This window comes from Acanthaster planci, linkage group LG03, assembly GCF_054643075.1.
Source record: "Acanthaster planci isolate LZ-2023a linkage group LG03, COTS_SCS, whole genome shotgun sequence".
NCBI classification, from domain to species: domain Eukaryota; kingdom Metazoa; phylum Echinodermata; class Asteroidea; order Valvatida; family Acanthasteridae; genus Acanthaster; species Acanthaster planci.
In genome coordinates this window covers 21,678,130-21,701,378 of record NC_141779.1, presented here as the reverse complement: position 1 = coordinate 21,701,378, position 23,249 = coordinate 21,678,130, and the positions used below count along the sequence as shown (strand labels likewise).

The following is a 23,249-nucleotide window of genomic DNA, read 5'->3' as shown; positions in this document are numbered from 1 at the left end:
CTTGCACAGGATTTTCGACCCTTACCTCCTATCCGGATCAGCCCTTTGTCAGGACGATTGGGCCTAGCTGTAGCTGGCCGGCCGGCCGGCCGCGCTGCGCTTACGCACGCCGTTTATAGCTTTCGCGCCGCTGTGACCACGCCCACGCACGCGCTCACGTGACCTAGCAGTGACTTCTGCTGCCCTATCGCACAACGCACAAGGCGGAGCCTATGCGCCGTGCTTGCTTAACACACGGCTATGTGCGCCTAACATCTGCCGCTGTTACTAGGCAGAGCGCCATATATCTTTGCACCGCGCCTAGTGACTAGCGCCCTCTGTCACGTCACAATACTAACACTCCACTCGGTAGCCTGGAGCTCCGTTGCAACAATTATCCCCGGTTAAGACTAAAGTTTGTATTTTATATATCAACACAAGAATCAGTATGCGATCTTATACTATAAACACTGAAGAATATACGGCAGTATTCGCAATTATCAGTAACGCACAATTAGGGCAAATGTGGAGGTATTATGGTCGGAAGATGTGGAAAATTTTAGAACGGAACGTATGGCAAGGAAACGAAAAAATTATTGAGGGCGCCCTACTAACTGCACGGTCATCCGATCGACAGTGGGGGACTTTCTCACATCCACAGTGCAAAGTTTATTGTTGTTTTGTTTTACTAGCGCTTCAGCAACTCAGGCTATTCGCGCCAATACCTATGCTACACGTTTATTCACAATATTTACTAATTAGCATCAACAGAGTTGGGAAGAAGGTCCAGTTTTAGAGGCAGGAGGAAACCGGAGTACCCGGAGAAAACCTGCGAGAGCGAGTATGGACTGGAAACCAAATGCACTTAAAGCCTGGGCCAAGCCGGGACTCGAACCCGGGCCTCATTGGTGCAAAGTGAGGAAATATTTGCTACGCTAACCCGCTCCCCCCATGCAAAGCTTGTGAGAGGCTAGCGTCTTTTGAGCCTAAAAGTAAAAGGTCACGCAGAAAGCTTCCGGAACCCTCGCGCGGTCCGCCTATGTGGATTTTTTTAATGGGGCCGTCCTATCACGTTCGATAATTTTCGGGAAAATGATTTCGAAATGAAACCACCCCAAGCAACACTCATACGGGAATTTTCCCTTTGTCTACAAGTAATATTTTGGAAAAGTCACAATTGTGACGTGTAAAAAACAAATTTCATTAACGACCTTTCACCTCCAACAATATCGTTCCAAGGTCTCCTTGTTCACAAACGTTTGTGCACGTCTGTTTTCATTCCCTGTGCTTACGTGAAAACAAGATTGTACATAAACGTCGCAAAGATTTACCTACCTGCAGTGGATGGATTGACCTGACACAGTTCTTGTCAGCAAAGTTTAGATTAATCGGAAGTTTTGCAAAATAAACATTATTTTCCGTAACACAGAAATGGATGTTCCTGTTTATTTAGAAAAACATTCAGCCCATCCAAACATTAACTCTCGAATAACGTGACCTTCATGGACGCTGCCATGTTGCATGTCACTAACTGGACTATACTACCAGCGATAACCGGTTGTTTGTTCCTGGCGTTCGAGTGGCCGACCCACGAATAACCGGACCCTTGAGAACGTTGGACAGCGCCCTCAATCGACAGAGGAATAAGAATGGCTGACGACGTCGAGGTAAGTGTTTTATTTGTTCGAGCTGAGCTCTTCCCCCTCCCAAATTGTCTTTGAATTGTTTCTTTCAAGGTGTAAATCATCATGCGCATTTCTAATGCATTGCACATGTCTAATTTGTTTTAACAGGAATCCGAAGTGTTCGAAATAACTGATTTTACAACAGCTTCGGAATGGGAAAGGTAGGCCGTCGCGCTTACGTCAGGGCTACGTTAACCGTATGTATATGTAGGCCAAGTCTTTTCTTAAAACAAGGTAAAGGTTCCTTGCCTAAGCCTAACCAGTTGCACTGAACAGCTAGCCTAACGTTTTCTAGCACCATCATAAGCACTGCCACTGATATTGTCGTGTAGCATTAGAACATTTTGGGGTCGGAAGAATATGAAAAAAATAAAAATTGAGCTCAAAAGTTCCATTTTTTGAGAATAAAATGAACATTTCAGTTTCAGTTTGGATGACAAGCATACGATGCATTTTACGCACAACCCTATGGGAAAGGTGTACCTGAAAACGTTAATTTGTTTCCATTTTATTTCATAATACAATTTAAGCCTTCCCCTTCCATGCCTTCTGACACAGTGTTGCATTATTGATTTGGGACAAAGATTTTCACAAACTTTGATGTTTAAAGCTTGGCAGAAAGGGAAAATTCAGAAATTCCCTTCCAACAACACCACTTTTACTCATGGACTACTTTGACTAAGACCGTGTGTATTAATACCTAGTATTGTCCAATCAAAAATCCTGACTTGTAAAAGTTGTTGCTCTTTCATCCTGCATTGACCCATCATTTTCATCCCGTAGAGTGACTGGTGCCCTTAATAAAAGACAATTGAGGGTGATTTCTTCTTCTTACAAACATTTGAAATTCTGTTTGAAAATGTTTCTTGTATAGTGTGATAATACACATGCATCTGTGAGTTCATGAGCAGATACACAAAAAATATTTAGTAGAAAACTATAAATTGATTTCTGACTGGTTCACTTCCCCCATAGGGTTGTGAATAAAATGCATTGCTTGCTTGTCATCCAAACCCATAATGCTTTGCTAACATCGAAAAGGTTTATTTGATTTGGTCCATTTTTTTCAAACCACTAAAACACTGTGTGGAATAAAATAATCTAAATTTTTTCACTTCAAAGTTGGCAGCTCATTTGAAGAATATCCCGCCATCCCACATGATCAACCTCTTTGCTGGTGAGAGGTCAAACTAGGCTTAATGCTCTTCTCGTGGAATTTTCACGTCGTACTCATGATTTCACCATGCTAACCAGTCATTCCAGGGGTCTGTTTTTTGGAGTGGTGGGGTAGTCTACGATTACTCTGAATATAATTGGTGGCTAAGGACTGGGCATGTGCAATTACTGTTTTGGGGACTTTTGGCCATGTCCGAAACAGGCTTCCAGAGCTACGGCTAGGTCTATTGTCTATGCATCTCCGCACATTTCCAATGGAGAGAAGACGTAGACCTAGTTCTAGACAACAGATTCGGATGCAGCCTTTTCTCCTGTGACAGATCTTAGTCTGGTTATAGGGCCTATTCCAACATTGTTGTCGAGACTTCGTGTTCGTGAGACGGGGATCAGATCATTTTTACAATTGTGGACTTTTTCCACAAATCAAATTTTCACAAATCAGAAAAAGAAAATGACATTTTTTGTGAATAATGTGAAATGATAATAGAAGAATTCTCTTAATTTTGGGGTACGAAAAAAATTTCTTTGCTCAGATTCAAATCTAGCTGGGGAAACCGTTTCATCCATGACATGCCATCTACTAGACCGCAGGTCTGGCGTGATCATTTATGGCAATTTAATATCTTATATAAGCTCACTTATGTGCATGCGTCAAGGAGGGCGCTGTCACCATGTTATGTAGCTGGCTAAATATTTTTAACTACAAGTTATTAGCCGAAGCTGGCAAAATACAGACTTCTTTATAATACAGGGCCTAGCTTGCAACCCCCTGCTCTGTGTGCATCAAAGAGGGCGCTGTCACCATGTTAGGTAGCTGGCTAAATATCTTCAACTACAATTTATTAGCCGAAGCTGGCACAATACAGACTTTCTTATAATACAGGGCCTAGCTTGCAACCCCCTGCTGTGTGTGCATCAAAGAGGGCGCTGTCACCATGTTAGGTAGCTGGCTAAATATCTTCAACTACAGGTTATTAGCCGAAGCTGGCACAATACAGACTTTCTTATAATACAGGGCCTAGCTTGCAACCTCCTGCTCTGTGTGCATCAAAGAGGGTGCTGTCACCATGTTAGGTAGCTGGCTAAATATCTTCAACTACAAGTTATTAGCCGAAGCTGGCACAATACAGACTTTCTTATAATACAGGGCCTAGCTTGCAACCCCCTGCTCTGTGTGCATCAAAGAGGGCGCTGTCACCATGTTAGGTAGCTGGCTAAATATCTTCAACTACAAGTTATTAGCCGAAGCTGGCACAATACAGACTTTCTTATAATACAGGGCCTAGCTTGCAACCCCCTGCTGTGTGTGCATCAAAGAGGGCGCTGTCACCATGTTAGGTAGCTGGCTAAATATCTTCAACTACAAGTTATTAGCCGAAGCTGGCACAATACAGACTTTCTTATAATACAGGGCCTAGCTTGCAACCCCCTGCTCTGTGTGCATCAAAGAGGGCGCTGTCACCATGTTAGGTAGCTGGCTAAATATCTTCAACTACAAGTTATTAGCCAAAGCTGGCAAAATACAGACTTTCTTATAATACAGGGCCTAGCTTGCAACCCCCTGCTCTGTGTGCATCAAAGAGGGCGCTGTCACCATGTTAGGTAGCTGGCTAAATATCTTCAACTACAATTTATTAGCCGAAGCTGGCACAATACAGACTTTCTTATAATACAGGGCCTAGCTTGCAACCCCCTGCTGTGTGTGCATCAAAGAGGGCGCTGTCACCATGTTAGGTAGCTGGCTAAATATCTTCAACTACAAGTTATTAGCCGAAGCTGGCACAATACAGACTTTCTTATAATACAGGGCCTAGCTTGCAACCCCCTGCTCTGTGTGCATCAAAGAGGGCGCTGTCACCATGTTAGGTAGCTGGCTAAATATCTTCAACTACAAGTTATTAGCCGAAGCTGGCACAATACAGACTTTCTTATAATACAGGGCCTAGCTTGCAACCCCCTGCTCTGTGTGCATCAAAGAGGGCGCTGTCACCATGTTAGGTAGCTGGCTAAATATCTTCAACTACAAGTTATTAGCCGAAGCTGGCACAATACACACTTTCTTATAATACAGGGCCTAGCTTGCAACCCCCCTTCCCCGCTCTATGTAGACTGTGTCATTACCAACAAACTGAACACTCCCCACCAACATGGCTCCTTCCAAGTGATGAGGGGTTACTTCTGCGCAATTTGGATTGAGTCAGACAATTCAAGCAAAACTTGAATCCTGGTTGTGTCCAACGAAATCAGGTTTTTCCGTGGAAACCTTGTCGTGCTTGATGTTTTGATTGCAGTGATGGGCCTTATTTTTTTGATTTGTATTTTTTTGTTCGGGTTGGGGTTGTAGGTTTATTGCACGGCTGGAACAGATTATTCATGACTGGAAACTGACGACGTATGTCAGGGGACCCCCTCTCAAAAAGGTAACCAAACTGAAAATAAATTCTTACAGCATTTGTAAAGCTTCTTTTACGTCTATTTTGTCCCATAGCATTTCAAATTTGAAAGGATGCTACACATTTCAGTGAATCTTTAAAGAACGAAAAGTGATTGTATTTTGTAATCGTGTCATGTAACATTTTTGTTCATCTCTGCTCAATGCTGACAAGTTCCAAAAAACCTGATTTTTAACTTTCTATAAAATGAGTCCGGCATTGTGGCTGACTCTTCCAGAGAAACTTCAGTGCCCATAACGTTCTGTTCGATAAGTAAAACATGGCGCTTTTTGTTCCACCTTTCCCAACAGGGAGAGTTTTCCGCCGGAGAATGGGAAGAGCAGTCGGAATCCATCAACTTTGCCACCGTGTGCTTCACGGTGACAGAGCACCGCCTCAAGCAAGCCGCACCGGCCGAAGGAACTCAACAAGAGGAGAGTGAGGGTGAGTGTTTGAATGAAAGTGCTCGAACCATTTAGTCACTTGCCTCTTTGCCGTTCTCTTTTCTGGGTATATCTGGTTGATGCGTACCTCAGTAGCGGATCATGGGGGGGTCACAGTTGGCGCATGCCCCTCCACCCATTTCTTAGGTGCCCCGTCCCCTTCGTAAATTTGCTGGATTCTCCATTGTACACCGCACCAATCAAAAGTTGGTGCAACATGAGTAGAATAGGGGCAATTCAGCATACAGTGCAGCACCAAGAGGCTATTTTTCAAGTTCTTGGCCAACAAAAGCATGGCAGCCTTGCTGTGATTTACATTTGAGCATGTCAGTAGACAGTTTGGGGAAAATTTGTTATAAATTGGAACATTCCATACAGTAGAAAGACAAAAGGATTGATGAAAACTGCTTCTCGAAATACACTTAAGAATCCTCTTTCCCTGACAAACATTGAGCCTAGCTGGCAAATAGAAATTGAATTGCTCACATTGATCATTATTCTTTTGGGGGTATCATCTGCTGCTTAAAAACAACTGCCAGAGGGCTTGCTTTCAGAACTTGGTCATGAGGGGAAATATATGAGTCTCACTCTGACAGTCTCGCAGGAAATGTGACAAGATTTTGAACCTCCCGTGACCAGAGAAAGTTCAGTGTGGTGGTCGTTTTCCAAGTGATTGCCTGAGTTCTAAGGACAGCTTAAAGTCCTACAGGTAATTTTGAAGAAATCGTGATCACAGGAAGAAGCCCTATTTTCAAAAGAAGTTGTGGATTAAAACAGCAGATTTGAGCAGGTCACAACCTTGATATTGCAAATGTGAGAGTTTTAAAGAGGAAAAGTAGCCTGGATTCAGTCCTTGACCTGATGGACTGTCATAATTTGCCATTGTCAGATGCTCTACCTCAGGCTATGGAGGACATGTTGCTGATGGAGAATGACTTCCCTCCACGGGCCCATTGCATCTGCAGATGGTAAGCGTATGATCATGGGCGGGGTTCCAGACCTGGCCACGCCCATTGCGGGTGTGACTCTTTAGCGTGCCCAAAACTTAACAGTAGAGTCTGATGTCATACTGTCATATTGGTTTTCTCTCTGCATCCGAATCTGTTGTCGAGAGCTAGGTCTAGGTCTTCACTCCATTGGAAATGCGTGGAGATGTGCAGACCATAGACGTAGCCGCAGCTCTGGAAGTCTGTTTCAGACACAGCCTCTGATTCTGCATAAGTGCCGATTTTTCACTTTTGGCAAAATCAGTTAATTTCCTGTAATATAATTCTGATTTAAGCAAAGCTAGTTGCATTTAAACCTGCAATTATCCATAATCTTGCTGCATGCAATAAATCAATTTAACCCTAACCCCCCAAGGGTTGCTGGCCCTAACCTTCCCCATTCACACAAAGTTAAACACCCATATGGGACTTTGTGCACAGAGGCTGGTGGACTTTGTTTTTCTGAGGTATGCCAAACCCACCGCAAAAGCCAGCTGTTATGGGCCTACCAGACCTATCCCCACAGAATGAAACACTTTACTACCGTTTAATTCTGTGTGGTTGGGGAAGGTTAGGGTTAATAAAGCTTACTTTCTCTAGCATGGCTTAGGCTTAGTGGGTTCTGGGGTACGTGCTCCGTCCCTTACCAGTCCTGCACCGTCAACATGTTAAATTTGCTCTCAAACAATTACAGGTATGGACTGCGCCATTTTGTGGTATTGACGCCGGTTGCCAACAGCGACGCAGTGCTGTCTGAGAGCAAGATTAACCTGTTGCTCAGCTCCATGGCGATAGCTGTCAACAACACCAACTGGTAGAAATTGTCTGTGTGTCCGTTGATGGTCTAGTAGTCGAGTCCATCACAAGTCCTTTCACAAGACCAGTCACAAGTTACAGTGTGAACAGTGACAAAGGAATGCTTTTGTCACAGCTCATTTGAATAGCTATTAGGCTTGACTTATGACTGGATGACAATCACAACATTGTCTTTTGTCGTTCTGCCGTTTTTGTCCAGGGGCTTGACCCAAACTACCTCAAACTGCCCCTTAGCATAAACTCTCAAGGTTGAATCCTACCAAATCCTCCAATGTGGAATAAAGCAGTACTAAATGTCAGTGGAATGTCGTTGTTGGGCGCACCATGAATTGGAATATTTGACTTTGCCCTTGACACGTGTTGTTTATCCAACACATTATGCTCAGTGCATTCTTCAGAGCTTTGGGGGGAAAAAAATCCACGGGGTCGCTTGGATGGGTCACAAACCTGTGACTTCCCCATCAAACTTGTATAGAAAACCACTCGATCACGGAGCCTGTTGACAGCAAGCCCTCCAAATTCTACCGGCTGTGGACACCGTAGTCAGTTGATTTGAATTTTGTTGTAAAGTCTTTGCAGAGACATCAAGCCCATAAAGCAATATAATAAATATCGGCAGCTTGGCTATCTCATCCTCAGTCCACAGCCCAAATGAACAAAAAATTGCTATGGATTTATGCTCATTCAGACGAAAAGTAGTTGCGTATATAAACTAGCATGCAACCAACATGTAAACCAGCGTGAGCACTTGGTATATGACCCTCACACCATAGCAGTCATGACCCATCCTCCGTTTCCTGAACAGACTCCACCGTGAAAGTAACGCCAGAAATAAGAAGCTGTAAGAAAACAAATTTTAAAGTTTATCCGTTCGTCTTTCCTTTTTAGCCTCCTGCCCATCTTTGCCCAGATCCAGCAGAAGTGGCGTCGGATGTACACGGGCGTCTGCGAGGCACCAGGCGTGCGGACGACCTTTGACATGGTACACCTCAAGCGGACCCCCCACCAGTACAGCCACATGGAGGGACTGCTGAACATCTTCAAGTCCAAACTTGTGAGTCTGTGTTTTGTTTCGATTTTGCATGGAATAATTCTCCCTTTTTGTGCGTGTCAATTTCATGAAGGATGTCGTGGTAGGTACATGGCAATGCTTATGCATTGAATTTTGTAAAGAATTTCTTTCACTCTTTTTTTTTTTTTCCGAAGAATTTATGCCCTTAAAAGTCACATTCCGTAGTTACAAATAACAGACTTAAGGGAACAAATCAAAGTGTGTAGTAGTGTTTTTCAGGCATGCTGTGAAAAATATGAACTTTCTGTTGTGCCAGCCATTCGTACACACTCTCATCAGTCGCTTCGGCCACATTTCGTTCTTTATCATATTTTCGTCAAGGGTAGACACCAACAGTTTTCTCCCACTTCCTGGCGTCCTCTATTATTGGGATTATCCTCACACACCATAAGAGTGGACACACAAAGATTGGTATCTGCCAGAGAGTATTACAAACTTGGAATGTTCCTATTGAAGCTTTTCGTGTGAGCATGAGTTGATGCTGGAAACAAGCAATGTCAGAAGAGTGCTCTCGTGCCGAATTGGCCGTTTTCAAATCAGCATGCTTTCATGGGTAATTGGTGTTCTGCGGCTTTTCCCAGTTGGAGAAGTTTGTGTCCCAATGCTGAACAGATTGTATTCTTCGTAGAATCAGGGGTGAGATTTCTCAGCTTTTTAGCTGATCTCAGCTCTTTTTGTTTTGGATTTCAGCTTTTTTTTCCTTGCTGGCTGTGTAAAAAAGTATAGGAGATTTTCACAGTTCAGCTTCTTTATGCTTTTTTCAGATGTTTTCAGCTATTTTTATCATTGGTCAATCTCACCCCTGTAGAATGCTCCAAATTGTCTCTTTCGGTGAAGAATTGATATATCGTGCTGGATAAGTGTGTTTATTTCACCCCCCTCTTGTTCGCAGGCCACGCCCATCTCCCCGTTCCCCCCGGTCAAGGCCTCCATCAGATTCACCTACGTCCTGCACGATTGGACACAGTATGCCTGGTCCCTTCAGCCCCCTGGTAAGAAGTCCGGCTGTCTGTTTCTAATTTTTTTTTTCACAATGCACTGAACACGTGTTCTCATTTAATTAGGCAAGCCATATAATCAAATTTTTCAGAAGAAAAATACCCAAAAACAATCTTTCTAAAAAATTCAAAATCAAGTCGTAGCAAAAGCGTCAACAAATGTGAAACACAGTTAACTCACACGTCTTATATGCCTAGTGCAGACATTCCTTTGCTTCGGTGGTGTTTAGAAAACTCAAGATAAGACTTTTAATTGTCTCACACTGTGAACACGCTCTTGATGTAAAGGTAAAGATTTGTTTAATTTTTCCCTTCACTTTTCGTTCTGCGGCAATAATCCATACCTCTAGATGCCCCCTAAAACAGTTTACAAAGAGGATAAACTTTGTGTGGATCTGACTTAGTCCTCACAAGGTTCACACAACTTGCATTCCGTGGACCTACTTTGGTCTCAGGTCCTCACAAAGAGGACCAGCTTAGCACACCTGCACCTTTTTTGTAAATTATAAACGAACCAGCTAGAGAGCAAGTTGTGTAAATAAAAACATTGGTATCTCCCGAGCTCACCAGAGTATAGTGCAACTTGCATATTGTTTTGTCCAGACATGGATTCTCCCCTTGGGGATGAAGTGGGCTATCCCGGTTTCAAGGCACTCCCCTTTGGCGCAGTGGAAGATCCCATCAGTGAATTGCACCTGTCGGCCACCTGGCCGTCTCAAGCTGAAAATACCATTGTTGACAACGACGTATACTCGTAAGTTGATGAGGTTGCTTACTCTAATTCTCTCATTCACCCTTAAAAAACCCAGTGTTTTTGAAATCAGCAAATGTTGCTTAATGTCTTGCATGTACGTAAATATTGGTGGCAGTTTGGGATGATAAGTGGTTTTCTTTTTTTGATTATGATTTCAACTAATCTAGCAGCTGATTTTGATGGGACGAATTTTTTGACATCCAGTATGTTCATCTTTGTGTTCATCATACTGAAAGAATTTCATGCTGGGAATTTTTCAAAACATTTGACACGAAACTGTGTTCTGGCAGGTGCTCTTGCAAACAACCATCAGTTTCTCAAATTGATTTGTCGAAGAAAGGAGCTAAATAAGAGATACAATGAAATGATAAAGAAGCTTCGTTCTTGGGCCCTCAAAAGTTTTGATAGCAGCAACAAAACAAAGCCAATAGTTTTCATTGTAAATGGCACAAAGTGATCCAACCATATGCCCGGTATCCAAAAAAAAAAATTATTGTTGATGTTAATTATCAACAAATCCACAGTGACCTTGACCCGTCCCAGGCACCTCAGTGGTCTGTCCGACTACGCCTCACTGAGAAGCCCCAGTGCCTGCTTGGTAAGTGTCCAAACATTTGATGCAGTGCACAATCAACCTCAGGTATTTTATTATTCAGTTTTTCCAGTTTTGTTTGAAGCAGTGGCATTATTTTTCCCGAATTTATTGTCTTAAAGAAGTAGTTTGTCTTTTAATTTTACCTAGGCAAGGGGTATATCATTTTGCAGTGAATTTCTTTGTGAGGTGCTTAAAAAATTATTCATTTATTTAAAAATGATTTATTTTCTGACAACCATATTATTGTCATGGTTTCAGAAGAACAGTCAACATTTGGAGCAGGCTGTGGCCTTTGCAAAGCTTTTTGGGGAATTTGAAAAATTCAGACAGCTGTTCCCCCAAATGTTATTAATTGTATTTAAAATCTTTTTGGGTCATTGTTTGCTAAGAATCTGAAAAATTCATTTGGGTAAGTGATCATGTGGGGAGTAGCCCTGCAGTTTTTGTACGGTACCTAATTTTTTAGCTCCATAGTTGTAGGTGGGTATTACTTTCTGACTGGCTTTTTCATTGTCAAAAAGGTCTCCATTTCTCCCCTTCATTTACGTCTTAAATTTGCTGCTGTTGAATTTCCAGGGGAGTACCTGAGTGCATTTGCAGAGCTTGTGCACAACCGAGACTCCACAGACCAGCTGCTAGGAAAGCCTGCCTTTGATGACAACGATGACGGTGAGTCCCTGCCACATTTTGCCCGGTCTGGTGCTGAGTGTGTGCTTCACGTAAAATCTTGAGCCAGGGAATTGGTGGTAGCACGTTTGGTCCGCACAGCTGCCTGCAAGAAGACTTGCCATTTTTCAGTTACTAGACAAGATTCATGTAGCTAAGGGATTTTACCACCTGCAAGATGCCTCTTCAACTATTTGACAGTGAACTGTTCTAATTATGCATGTAGCTGTGGCGTCCCTTTGGTCGGACACACTTTGTGTTTATGCAGGTTTACGCATGCTCGACACCTGTTTTGTTTAGAAATGTACAATCCAATCTCCGCAGGGGCACCAAGTTGACACGGTCTCTACCTGCTTCTCCCTTCTTTGCCGACGAGGGTGTGCTTCTGCACAGAGCAGATAGGCTTGCCATCTCCAGCATGTTCCATTTTCAGCTAATCGCTCTTAGTATCCAAAGATTATAGGCAAGTGTCTTCTCTTCAGATGACTGGCTTTATTCTTTCTCTCATTCTCTCCATCTCTCCCTGAAGAAACTTCAGAGCAGATCAGCCAGGCTCTGCAGCGCCTCACCGACCCCGGGCGGGTTCATCTCCCTACCCTCTCCTCGGTTGTCAGTCGGGCACGCACCAGGATACGCTCCCGCCAGAGGCAGGTGGAGGCACCCATAGCTGTCGACATCCTGAACGAGCTTCTGGTGGTAAGAGCTGTTTGAAATGCAAAGTGTGTTTGCTTAAAAAACTAAACAGGTGGTTAACCCTCCTATGCTGAAGTCACTCTTCGGGTCACTTGGTAAACACCTCAAAGAAGTACAGCTGTGCTGTGTTGCGCACTGCACCAACCGTCCCTCACAGGAATATCAGATTGCACTTTTGTGCTGCCCAACAACTGTACTTCACTGTTTCATGTGCATAACTGTGCAGTAAACCAAATGCAGTGAAGAGGACTGCACAAAAGACCCTGAGTCATTTTGTGCCGGCAACAAATTGTGTACACACTGAACCTGTGCATGTTTGTGTTCCATGTAGGAAATAAATGCACAAGAGTGACTGTTGAGCACTCGTGCACATTTGTGCTGTAAAACCAAAGGAGGGTTATTGGAGAATATTGCAGAACTGAGAAAGGAGCCTTGACAGTCTGGGTGCAGTGAATGTAACTCTGTGTTTTTTCTGGACCATTGGAGGATTTTGGGGTATATGGACAGTTTCTAGTACAGTTGCACAGGGGCTTCAGCTTACCGATGTCTAAACTGCTTGTTACCGTGCAGAATCTAGATTCTATAAACAGAAGTGTCTGCTTCTTCTGTGCTCTTCCTAATTTCTCCCCTTCTGTTTTCACCATTGGTCAGCATCTGTTTCCGGATGCAGCCAATCAGGATGAAGCTAGTGAGGGAGATGAGGAAGGGGAGAAGGACGATCCGACGGAAGCCATGAATGTCCAGCCAGAAGTCAAGGTAGGGAACCAGAACTGCAAGTTTTCAGTTATTTTGTGATTGATTCATTCAAATTTGTGACTAAATGAACGCCCACAATCATGCAGGTTTCAGTCAGCAATGATCAACATGAACTTTTTTGTTTAATAGCATAAAAACCAAAAACTGAAAATGAGTTTAAATGGAACCCTAAGGTCCATTCTCAAGGATTGTTGTAAAAAAATTCCATTGCATAAGCCCTGTAAAAGCAATGCTCTCCCGTCTGGTTTGTTCCTCCCAAGGAGTGGTATCGCCACTTCAAATCCGGACCGGAAGACAGCATCACCTACAAGTTGGCCGTGGCCATGTGCGTAGTGAATCACAGCCACGGGGGACTGAAGGCTGTGGCCCACCTCTGGCAGGAGTTTGTCCTGGAGATGAGGTACCGCTGGGAGAACATGTACCTGATACCAGGGTGAGTCCGGAGACCTGTCTGTGAGTGAAATCTAGTGGTTGTCTCAAATCAACGACATGGCTTCACATTAGCCACTTCCTGCCGGGGAGCCCCGGTTTCGGGTAGTGTGTGTTTATACGCGTGGCCGGGGTCTCCGAAGTTGGACAAAGGGAACTGGGCCTTGTAACAAAAGACCGTACTCGGATGAGGCTGCTGGGCATTACTGACATTTTTTCACTCTCAGTGGTGGAGATAATCTAGCCTTGTTTTGAAACAGTATACCGCGGTTTTGGGCATTTAGTGAGAGTGGATTACCACCAGGGACAAAAGCGCTCCACCACCCCAGCGATGAGCCACACAGCACCACTGCATGCTAATCTGGCCCCTATTGAAAAGAGGTCAGCAGCGCACTGTGCCAGGTTCGTGAACAACAGAAAGTTACATAACACCGCACAATCTGGGCTCTTTTTACAAGGCTGCAGGCCTGGTTGAAATACTCGGGCATCAATAGATTTTGTCTATCAGACTAGAGTGGCCACCAGACAGTAATTCGTGTGGGTGTAAATGTAAAAAATGATGAATTTTTGAAGAATTTTGAAAAATGAAAATCTTGAAGAAGTCCTGATTATGTGCGCTGCATTTTTCAAACCACCTGGCAGCAAGTGGTTAACTGTGAGATTTATAGGGCATTAGTTCTTTCTAGTTTTAAATCTTATAGGAGGCCACCTCGCACATTTCTCATTTCATAGCTGCGAATTCTTTGTCATTCCAAGCTCTCTGGAGTTTTTCTGCTGATGCTTATAGTCATTTTTATGTCAGTTTTATTAAAATCGGGTGTATTATCCTCATGAAATATCCTATTGAGGCACGTTGTCCAATTCGTCTTACTTTGTGCTCAACGGGCCGACGTTCATGAGAATGTGAGCTACAAATGTGACCTGTCACCACAAAATGAGCTGAAAGTTGGAATTTTCAAAAACTGAGATATTGGTATTTTAAATTCAGCAGAAAAAGAGCTTTCCAATGGCATGTACATGGAACACCTGGGATAAAAGTATAAGGTGACATTATTCTGGCAGCTTTGCGTCTTTGTTCCCGACATTGTTTCAACATTTCAGACCTGGCACAAATAATACTATCGTCAAAATTGCTGAGAAAGTGACATTTTGAATATGTGATTCTGCCAAATATTTGGAATTAAATAGGAGACGGGTTGCTCTTTCCAAATATTACAAAACCAAAAAATTGACCTCCACTTCAATATGACTTTGAACCCTCAAAATATGAAAGAGTGGGATGGGACCTTACTCTCATTTTGTCTTGACAGGTCACAAATGATCATTGCAATAAAACGTAACAGGTGGATGCAGATCGTTGCAAGTGTACTCATATTGAAAGTCTTCACTTGCCTGCCAGGTTTTGAAATGACTGGTCACCAGACAGCCAAGAATGCGGGTGGGGGGGGTGTTAGAATGTCCTCAAGGTTGTGTGGTCTGTATAAAGCCCGCTCCAATACTTGTTCTCATGTCTGCAGACTTGCCTCAGGAAATCCCAACATGGGCTGTTGCCTACTGCATCAGAAGTTGCAGGTAAACATGCGTCCTTGGAGAATTTTCAGTCGAGATAAAGATATTTTCTTCCTGTTTCGCATTTGAGGAAATTCTTCTGTGAGTTTTGGGAGATTTTCTCTCTATTTGTCCGTAGCAAAATGGAAAAATTGTTTCTGTTTAACATAAGGAAGATTTGAATTTGATACCCGAAAGAAAATATAGACCGTAAATGTTTTTGATGTAAGTAAAGCATTGGATATGCTTAAATTTCTCCAGCCATTCCTGAAGTGACAACATGCTGCTGAATTTTCATTTTTGAGTAGATGCTGAATTGCTGCATATCCCGCAAGAAAGCCCGCGAGGAGCGTCAGAGCATGAGCGGGACTGTTTGGGGGGAACATGCGTCAAGCACGCCGGGTAGCTCAGATCAGAATGCGGCTTCAGGGAGCCCAGGAACGGATTCACCCAGCAACGATAGGAGCAATGGTGTCACTCCCTATGCCTCGGCCACCCAGCTGGCCGGAGAGGACCAGGGCTTTGCCGAGAAGTTCCGATCGGCCTCCAAGGGTTCCGTTGGGGAGGGGCGGTCTGTCAGGAGCGACAGCGATAGTGAGGAGGAATTCTTTGAGTGTGACGAGGACTCCTTCCCAGGGAGCCCCGACAAGGATGGGCTCGAACCAGGCGCCGGGGAGACCGAAGCCAAAGACTCCAGAGGGGTACACTTCCAAGTCGGAGAGGAAACGGATGCCAAAGTTACATCCCCTGATGTTGGAAATGAGTCGAGGTCCCAAAAACCCAGTGGGAGGCTACGACCATATGGAGACTTGAAGCTCTTAAATAAGGATGAACTCCTGTATATTCCTGTTACACAGGTAGGAATCTAATGTAATGCAATATATTCTGTTACATTGTATTGTGTTATTTCATTGTCTTTAATGTTCTTTATCAATAGGGTCAAGTGCTGAGATAGTTTGAGGTAGAGCAGGAAGTAGCGTGTTAATGTCTAAAGCAGTGTTGTAGGTGAGACCATCACCAGACCAGACATTAAAACCAGTCAAAAGACCAGACACAAGACAGTCACATGACCAGTCGCAAGACCAGACACAAAACCAGACAAGAGACTAGTCATAAGACCAGACACAAGACTGAACACACGACCAGATTCAAGACCAGACACAAGACAGTCACAAAACCAGTCACAAGACGAGACACAAGACCAGATATAAGACCAGTCATAAGACCAGACAACACAAGACCAACAACATGACCAGATTCAAAACCAGTCACAAGTTAGGCAGTCACAAATCCAGTCACAAAACCAGTCACAAAACCAGTCACAAGACCAGACACAAGACCAGACACAAGTTAACAGGGTGAACATTGACTAAGGAATACCTGCGCCACAGCTGATTTGAATAGCTAGTGACTTGAATTCAGATCAAAAGTCTTGCATTCATCTTGTGATGGTCTCATGTTGTGATGTGATTTTCAAAAGTTCTTAACAACAACTTTGGTTTACAGATTCCAGAATAAATAAGTGAAAATCCAGATTGGTTCTTTGATCTCTTGAGTTTTCCGTTAGTTTGTTTAACTTGAGATCATGGTACTTGATAATAAATGATTTTGACCTACTGATCACAGGACCCAGCTCCGATGACTGAGGACATGTTGGAAGAACATGCTGAGGTCTTGGCCCAGCTAGGCACCTCGTCAGAGGGGGCTGAGCTTAGGGCCAAGATGCAGAGTGCCTGCCTACTGTCTGACATGCAAGCATTCAAGGTACCAGACCTTTATCACAATGACACCAGCATTAGTGGTGTTGCAGTTTCTGTGCAACTGCCGATAAGCCTAACTCTGTGCTCATTAACACCCTCAAAATAACAGACTTGTAACACAAATTCGCCTGTCACCGTGGGATGTTGACTCCATTTAATCTGTGATAAAAATCAATCAATAAAATTTATCAAAACAAGGTTTCTAACATAACATTCTGAAATATCCGTTTGTTATAATAAGTCATGGATACAATATGCAACATAAATTGATCCAGCATTACAAAGCACATCGTTAGAAAAACTGCCTATACTTTGGCAGAAAATCACAGCAAATAATCAGACTTATGAACTTTAGTACCAGAAAGATTAAGTCACGACTCTGCCGAGATTATAGGCTGTCACCAAGCAGCAGAACTGCAGCTCCCAATCAGTCACTTAACAACGTTAAGTTAGACTTACTCGTCGAGGCTTTCTGCTGCAACACCCAACAATGAGAAAACAAAATGTCGAGCCTGATTCACATCTCAGGAGTTGTGGTTAAAGCCGCGTGTGTCTAAACCCACACACGTGTATGCATTATACCTGTACAGACTGCATGATGCACTTACGTGACCCAGATAAGGATACATTTTGGACGCGCAGTTCGAGAACTGGTGCCTCGGTAGGCAACGCCTAAAGACTAATGAATAAATCATGCACCCAAGGTCAAAGATGAACCTAATACAGTTTGACAATGTGGGCCTGCATTGCAAGTGGCATTGCAATCTTATATCACAAATGATTTTTATCCTCTGTGACCAGAATAGCTCACCATAGTATCAGTTCCTATACAGTGTTGATGTATTACATTTGATGGTACAATGTAAACAGAACAGATAAAAAGATCATTTATCACACTTTTCTTACAGTTCTTTATAATTCACTCAAAGTTCTAGCTTTACTGGTCATCCTAATATACAGTCTTCAGTGAGTGCCATTTTCTTGCACCTGAGTGAACCTCTCTTTTCTAGAGTCACAGGCTTTTTAATTGGAGTTTGTTTGTTTATTACCATAACAGTCTAATATGTCACAAGAGAAAAAGTTTTCAGTAAAATTGACATTGTCTAAAACCTGTGTACTTTGAACGTTATTTTTTATGATATCCTTTTAAAGCTTGCATTGTTGCTTTTTAACTGTGTGCAGCCCAGTGCATGTTATGTGTTCATTGTTTCAACTTTGTCATATGTGCCTTCTTTTAAACATTTAAAAAGCTCAATTATGAGTCGAAAATTCTAATTGGTGTTGGTTTATATTGCCAGTACTTGTACCAGGACTGAAGTGATTTCTTGGGTGTTGTTACAAACTGTTGTGACTGATGTTTGTTTGTGTACATTTTCTCAGGCTGCAAATCCGGGCTGTGAACTGGAAGACTTTGTGAGGTGGTACTCACCCAGAGACTGGATTGAGCATGAAGAAGATGAGGAGGACGAGGGAGATGAAGGGGAGGAGCCAATGGATGATGGAGAGGGCGGGGCCAGGGAAGAAGGCGGAGCCAACAGGAGGAAAGTCAAGGGGAGTCTGAGTCAGAGGATGATGGTAAGTTTTTGGTCGCTCTGTAAAGGAGGCCTGGCCAGAGGGGCCATTTACTAAGACGAGTAGGAACATAAAGCATTGACAGAAAGCGATTTGATGCGTGATATTCTACATTGAAGTGGAAACCCATTCGGTTTGCAAAAATCATTTATATGTTGCTAACTTTCCATAATACCAGTAACTCCTCATAGGAAGAATTGAAGGCATGAACGAGGAAGCGTTCAACCATGCCAGTCAGTCTGTGACGTCATCATTACAAGACCACTGATTAGCCACAGTTCACTTTCTCTGCATGGCATGATAAATAAAACTTGCACAGGTTTTTAATCACTTTGGCATGTCATACAGTTTTTCCATCCTTAGTGTAACCTGAACTTTCACACTTTCACTGTCCACTTTCAGTGTAAAGTGTCCCAGAGGAAAACCTATGTTTTCCGACCTTGTGTTCCATTCATCTGTGGAAATGGGTCCTGATTAATGATGGATCCTTTGTGAAAATTGATTATAATACCACTCTCCCATTCTGAAACATCCACAGTGGTTTGCTAACTATCTTGTCATTATAATTTTTCATAGTTTTTGTCTTTTAAAAATTTACATGAACTGTTAAAAAAGTGATTCAAATTGTCATTCGGTAACCATGGTAACCACATGGTGTGCTGTGCATGGGGACACATTGATCTTTGATTTTCGTTGGTACCCAGCTCCCTGGCAACACGTGGCAGGAGGTGTGGTCTCAATCCAAGCCGGTCCCCGCCCACCTCCAGAAGCGGCTCTTTGACGACACCAAGGAGGCGGAGAAGGTCCTTCATTTCCTGGCCTCCCTCCGGCCAGGCGAGGTGGTCCTCCATCTTCTGCCCCTCATCGTCCACGCCGCCCTGAGGAGGCTGGAGACAGCAGGTGGGTCTCGTCTTTTGCAGCACTTTGTTTTTCTCTCCTCACTGCCCACAGTTTTTTTCCTCAAATCAAAACTGCCATTCGAATAATCTAGGGTTTTGCACCATCCATGTTAAGCTTTGACCACTGGCTGTGCCATGGTTACACCTGTGGTTTGATCACTGGCTGCGCCATGGTTACACCCTGTGGCTTGACCACTGGCTGTGCCATGGTTGCACCCTTTGGTTTGACCACTGGCTGTGCCATGGTTGCACCCTGTGGTTTGACTACTGGCTGTGCCATGGTTACACCCTTTGGTTTATGTGGGATTACAAAGGCTATTTAATAAAACAACTTCAGATTTCATTCAAGTTGAACAGTTAAGTTTAAAGTGTGTGTGTGTGAGTTTGTGTTTAAATTTGGGACCCTGAACGATAGACAGGGTTCCTGCAGCCTGGAAAAGTCTTGAAAAAGTCGAGGAAATTTGTTTTTGTTTTCCGGGCCTGGAAAAGTAATGGAATTTTGTAAAAATGACTAAAGTCATGGAAAAGTCATGGAGTTTTGCAAACTCAGTGTGTGATATCTATTATCAGATGTAAGTGCATAAAATGCATGATTTCATTCACAACTTTAAAAGTCCGGATAGTCCAAGAAATTGCATTATTGGGTCATGGATTTTCATAATTTAGTCATGGAAAAGTCATGGAATTTATTTGTCCTTTAGGTGCAGGAACCCTGGATAGAGGACATTAGGGTCCCCCATTCGCGCAGGCTACCTGATAGACAGTCGTGCAAGAAATATATGGGAGGTCTTCTGAAAAATTCTTTGTGCGAACAGTAGCGGAATGATGGGGGTCCTCACTTGCCGACAGAGACACTTTTGAGTGTGTGTAAATGCAGCCATAGGAATTACCAAAGCTGGGTCTTAGTGTAAATGTCACCTTACACTGCATACTAGTGTGTTTACAAGTATTCACTTTCATGAAATCTGGTTGCGGATTTACACGTCCTCTCGTACATGTACGACTGCTGCTGTGTTTTCAGAACAGCACATCCACGTGTATTCTCAATTTGTCTCTCCTTCATGCAGCTGTAGAGGATGTTCCCTCTTTACAGCCACACTTCCCAGGACTTGTGAGCAAAGCCTCGCGAGTGACCAGAGCTCCAACCCAGGAGATCAGAAAATACGAAGTGAGTGCAATGCTGTTTTGGGTATTTCTTTTCAATCGCTCGATTGGCCCAAATGAACTTGTAGTTGGTAATATTAAAGGGAATCGTAGAAAATGTGGGCAAAGATTGAGGCCCAGTCATTAGAGAATTGCTGAAGAATTTACTTCTTCTTGAAACTGAAAGTCGAGTTTTTTTGGCGTATTTGTCAGGATCATGTGGGGGTCATGTCACAACCCTCTTTTTCTCATTCCTCACTTGCCAGGAGTTAGTCAAGCAGATTTCCCTCTTTGAGGAGGTCATCGCCCGCTCCCTCTCCCTCAAAGCCAAGTTCCTCCCCCAGAGAACGGACACAGAGGCCTCACGTCACGCCAGCGCCCTGCAGCAGTTTGTCAGCGACCTCATGGACAAGCCCGAGGTGCCCGTGATCGGGGCAGGCAGGGGTCCCGTGGGACAGGCCATACACCAACTGTTTGGAGCCGCACAAAGGGTAAGACGTCTCTCTGTCGCAAAGTCAAGCCTCATAGTACCATTGTTGATATTGCCCGGGTAGTGTTTAGGGCTCTCGAAACCCGTCAGTGTTTTGGTTGGCCATTTTTGAGGAGGTCAGATATGCTGGTCTAAAAATTCATGAGAAATAGGAAAGCTTTTCTTTTTTATTCATCATACCTTGAGTTACCTCTTCTCAGGATTCTAGTTTTGTATTTTTTTCCATGGAATGATACTGCCCCCAGTCAGTTATATTCACCAACCTGTAACATGCACATCTTTTAGCGCATTTTGACTGTCGCACAGTGTGCTGTGGCTTGGGTTTCAGAAGGCATAAAACACCCACAGTCATTCCATGCTATCTGTTCGATTGTGAAAGAATTGAAGGCTTTGAGTGAATCAACATTAACCCTAACCCTCCTCAATCCTTCACCTGTTGGAGGATTGAGGAGGGTTAGGGTTAAGATAGTTATGAATTCATTATTAATTACATAAGATGTACTCATTGCCTTGGGCAGAATTGCAGAGACAAATTTCGAGAAAGAAATACAAAAATTCAATAAGTATGGTATGCAAAAGACATTTTACCCATTTCATCTGATTATAATAAATATTAACTTCTAAACTATTGTTTTAGTTTTGAATAGAACTTTCAGAATATTTTTCTGTCCCTTCCTACCGATAAATAAGGTCGTCAGAATGGTTGCTATCAAGAAACCCTAAATGTCATTCACCTTGTTTGTAATCCCCTGTCTCCCCCTGGCCCCCCCCCCAATCTTTGCCTCATGCAGTCTGCTCACATGCTTCCCGAGGTGGAAGCCGACTTGCAGGATTCTCCAGGCAGGGTTAAGTACTCCCACACTCACAGCTCGGTGCCGGACTTCCCCCGGCCAGCTGGCCGGGAGTTCATCTTCCGCGCGGTGGCACCCCGCCCTGCCCCCTACTCCCAGCCCACCCCACAGAGGATGTACTGCGTGCTGGTGGAGGAGGAGTTTCGGCTGGCAGGAGCATTCTCTCAGGACACCACCTTCCAGTGATTGGGGGGGAAGGGCATGAAGGTGGACGCTAAGAGGGGAAACCGGCCCACATCTGAAAGTCTGCGAAGTGAGAATGTTCCTATTTCCACTCGAATGCTTTTTTTATGGAACTGAGTGTGTTCTTGCAATAGGAATTCCAGGGATGCTGTTCTCGAGTTAGCATTCACAGTCATAGACCACTGTTCCCATTTGGGCACAGGTGTTATTCTAAGACGAAACAGCAGGTGTTTGGGATTGGAACCAGCCAGGCTCTCATTGGAATGTTCATTTAATAGTGCTCCATCTTTTGAAATGTACCCTTGTTCAGCAAGAGAATTGTTATATAATCATGTCTTTGCTATAATCATTTTAGCTTCTGTCCATTGAAAATAGCTCCGTGTCATAAACACTGAAATTGTTTCCCCTATGGCAAAAACAAAATCCTAGATTCATGCAGTCATAAAGTCCAGCAGCAGAAAATTACACCAGCAATGCAGTTGAAGTGGTTATCAAAGTTACCAGAATACAAGTTCTGTGTCGGATATCACCAAGTTGAATCCCGACTCTAGCATACAAATGCTCAGTTCATTGCTGAGGACTTTTTAAAGTCCGTTCTGGCACTGGAAATTCCTGTTGGTTTGAAACAGACTTGAATCCTGATCAGAGCCTCTAACACCCGAATAACATTCATCTGCTAAATATAGAAGACGTGAATTTTCTGTGATTAAGGTACATGACCTTGGTTAATCTAATATGAAATGGCAAATGGTTTTTCGGCAGGGTCCCATGTGCATCCATGTTGCAAAGGTGTGTCTGCACGTGTGAGAAGTTGTGGAGAGCAAAGATTTCTACAGCAAAGTCACTTTTATTTGTGCGTAAGGATGTGTAAATAATGTCAACCAAACGCCCCAAATGTGACCAGCTTCTTTGATTTTACACTTGCTTCTCAGAAAGTCGTCTGCAAGCTGTCAAGCAAAAGCGAGTGTCGTGGTCGAGTTCGGTCACGAGACCAGTAATACAAGCAGCAGGATGAACAATGACGGAGGAACGTTTTAGTTCACAGTTCACTTGGGAGCAGGTTGTGACTTGACTTAGGACTGGGCGACTTGTAATGGTGTAGGATGGACTTGACTTCTAAAACCACAAATGTAATTTATGCTCGTATTAAATATGCATATTATAAAGAATATACATGTATTGTGAATAAAATTCATATTATGCAAAACGGGTCTAAGTGTCAATGTCCAATAGAATGAAGTTTTCATCCTGTAGTAAACATCATACACAAGTAAACATTGGCAACTTACAAACAAGACATGCCACAGGGGTGTGATTGGAGGA

At 43.4% G+C, this 23,249-nt stretch overlaps 1 protein-coding gene across 1 annotated transcript; it reads left to right on the top strand.

Moving 5' to 3' along the window:
* Positions 1–1,322: 1,322 nt before the first annotated feature.
* Positions 1,323–23,133, top strand: rab3gap1 (RAB3 GTPase activating protein catalytic subunit 1). Its single transcript, XM_022256128.2, has 22 exons — positions 1,323–1,646; positions 1,773–1,825; positions 5,185–5,260; positions 5,584–5,716; positions 6,605–6,683; positions 7,396–7,515; positions 8,406–8,571; positions 9,482–9,581; positions 10,191–10,341; positions 10,866–10,939; positions 11,513–11,605; positions 12,132–12,298; positions 12,947–13,051; positions 13,312–13,484; positions 14,998–15,052; positions 15,337–15,885; positions 16,655–16,792; positions 18,169–18,363; positions 19,065–19,260; positions 20,327–20,427; positions 20,669–20,893; positions 21,684–23,133. The coding sequence occupies exons 1-22, from the start codon at positions 1,629–1,631 to the stop codon at positions 21,927–21,929; spliced, it is 3,213 nt and encodes a 1,070-aa protein (XP_022111820.2). The 5' UTR covers positions 1,323–1,628; the 3' UTR covers positions 21,930–23,133.
* The last annotated feature ends 116 nt before the right edge of the window (positions 23,134–23,249 follow it).

Coding starts and splice junctions, on each gene's coding strand:
- rab3gap1 (XM_022256128.2), top strand. Junction 18,364..19,064: donor GTCTGAGTCAGAGGATGATG/GTAAGTTTTTGG, acceptor GTTGGTACCCAG/CTCCCTGGCAACACGTGGCA. Junction 20,428..20,668: donor AGGAGATCAGAAAATACGAA/GTGAGTGCAATG, acceptor CTCACTTGCCAG/GAGTTAGTCAAGCAGATTTC.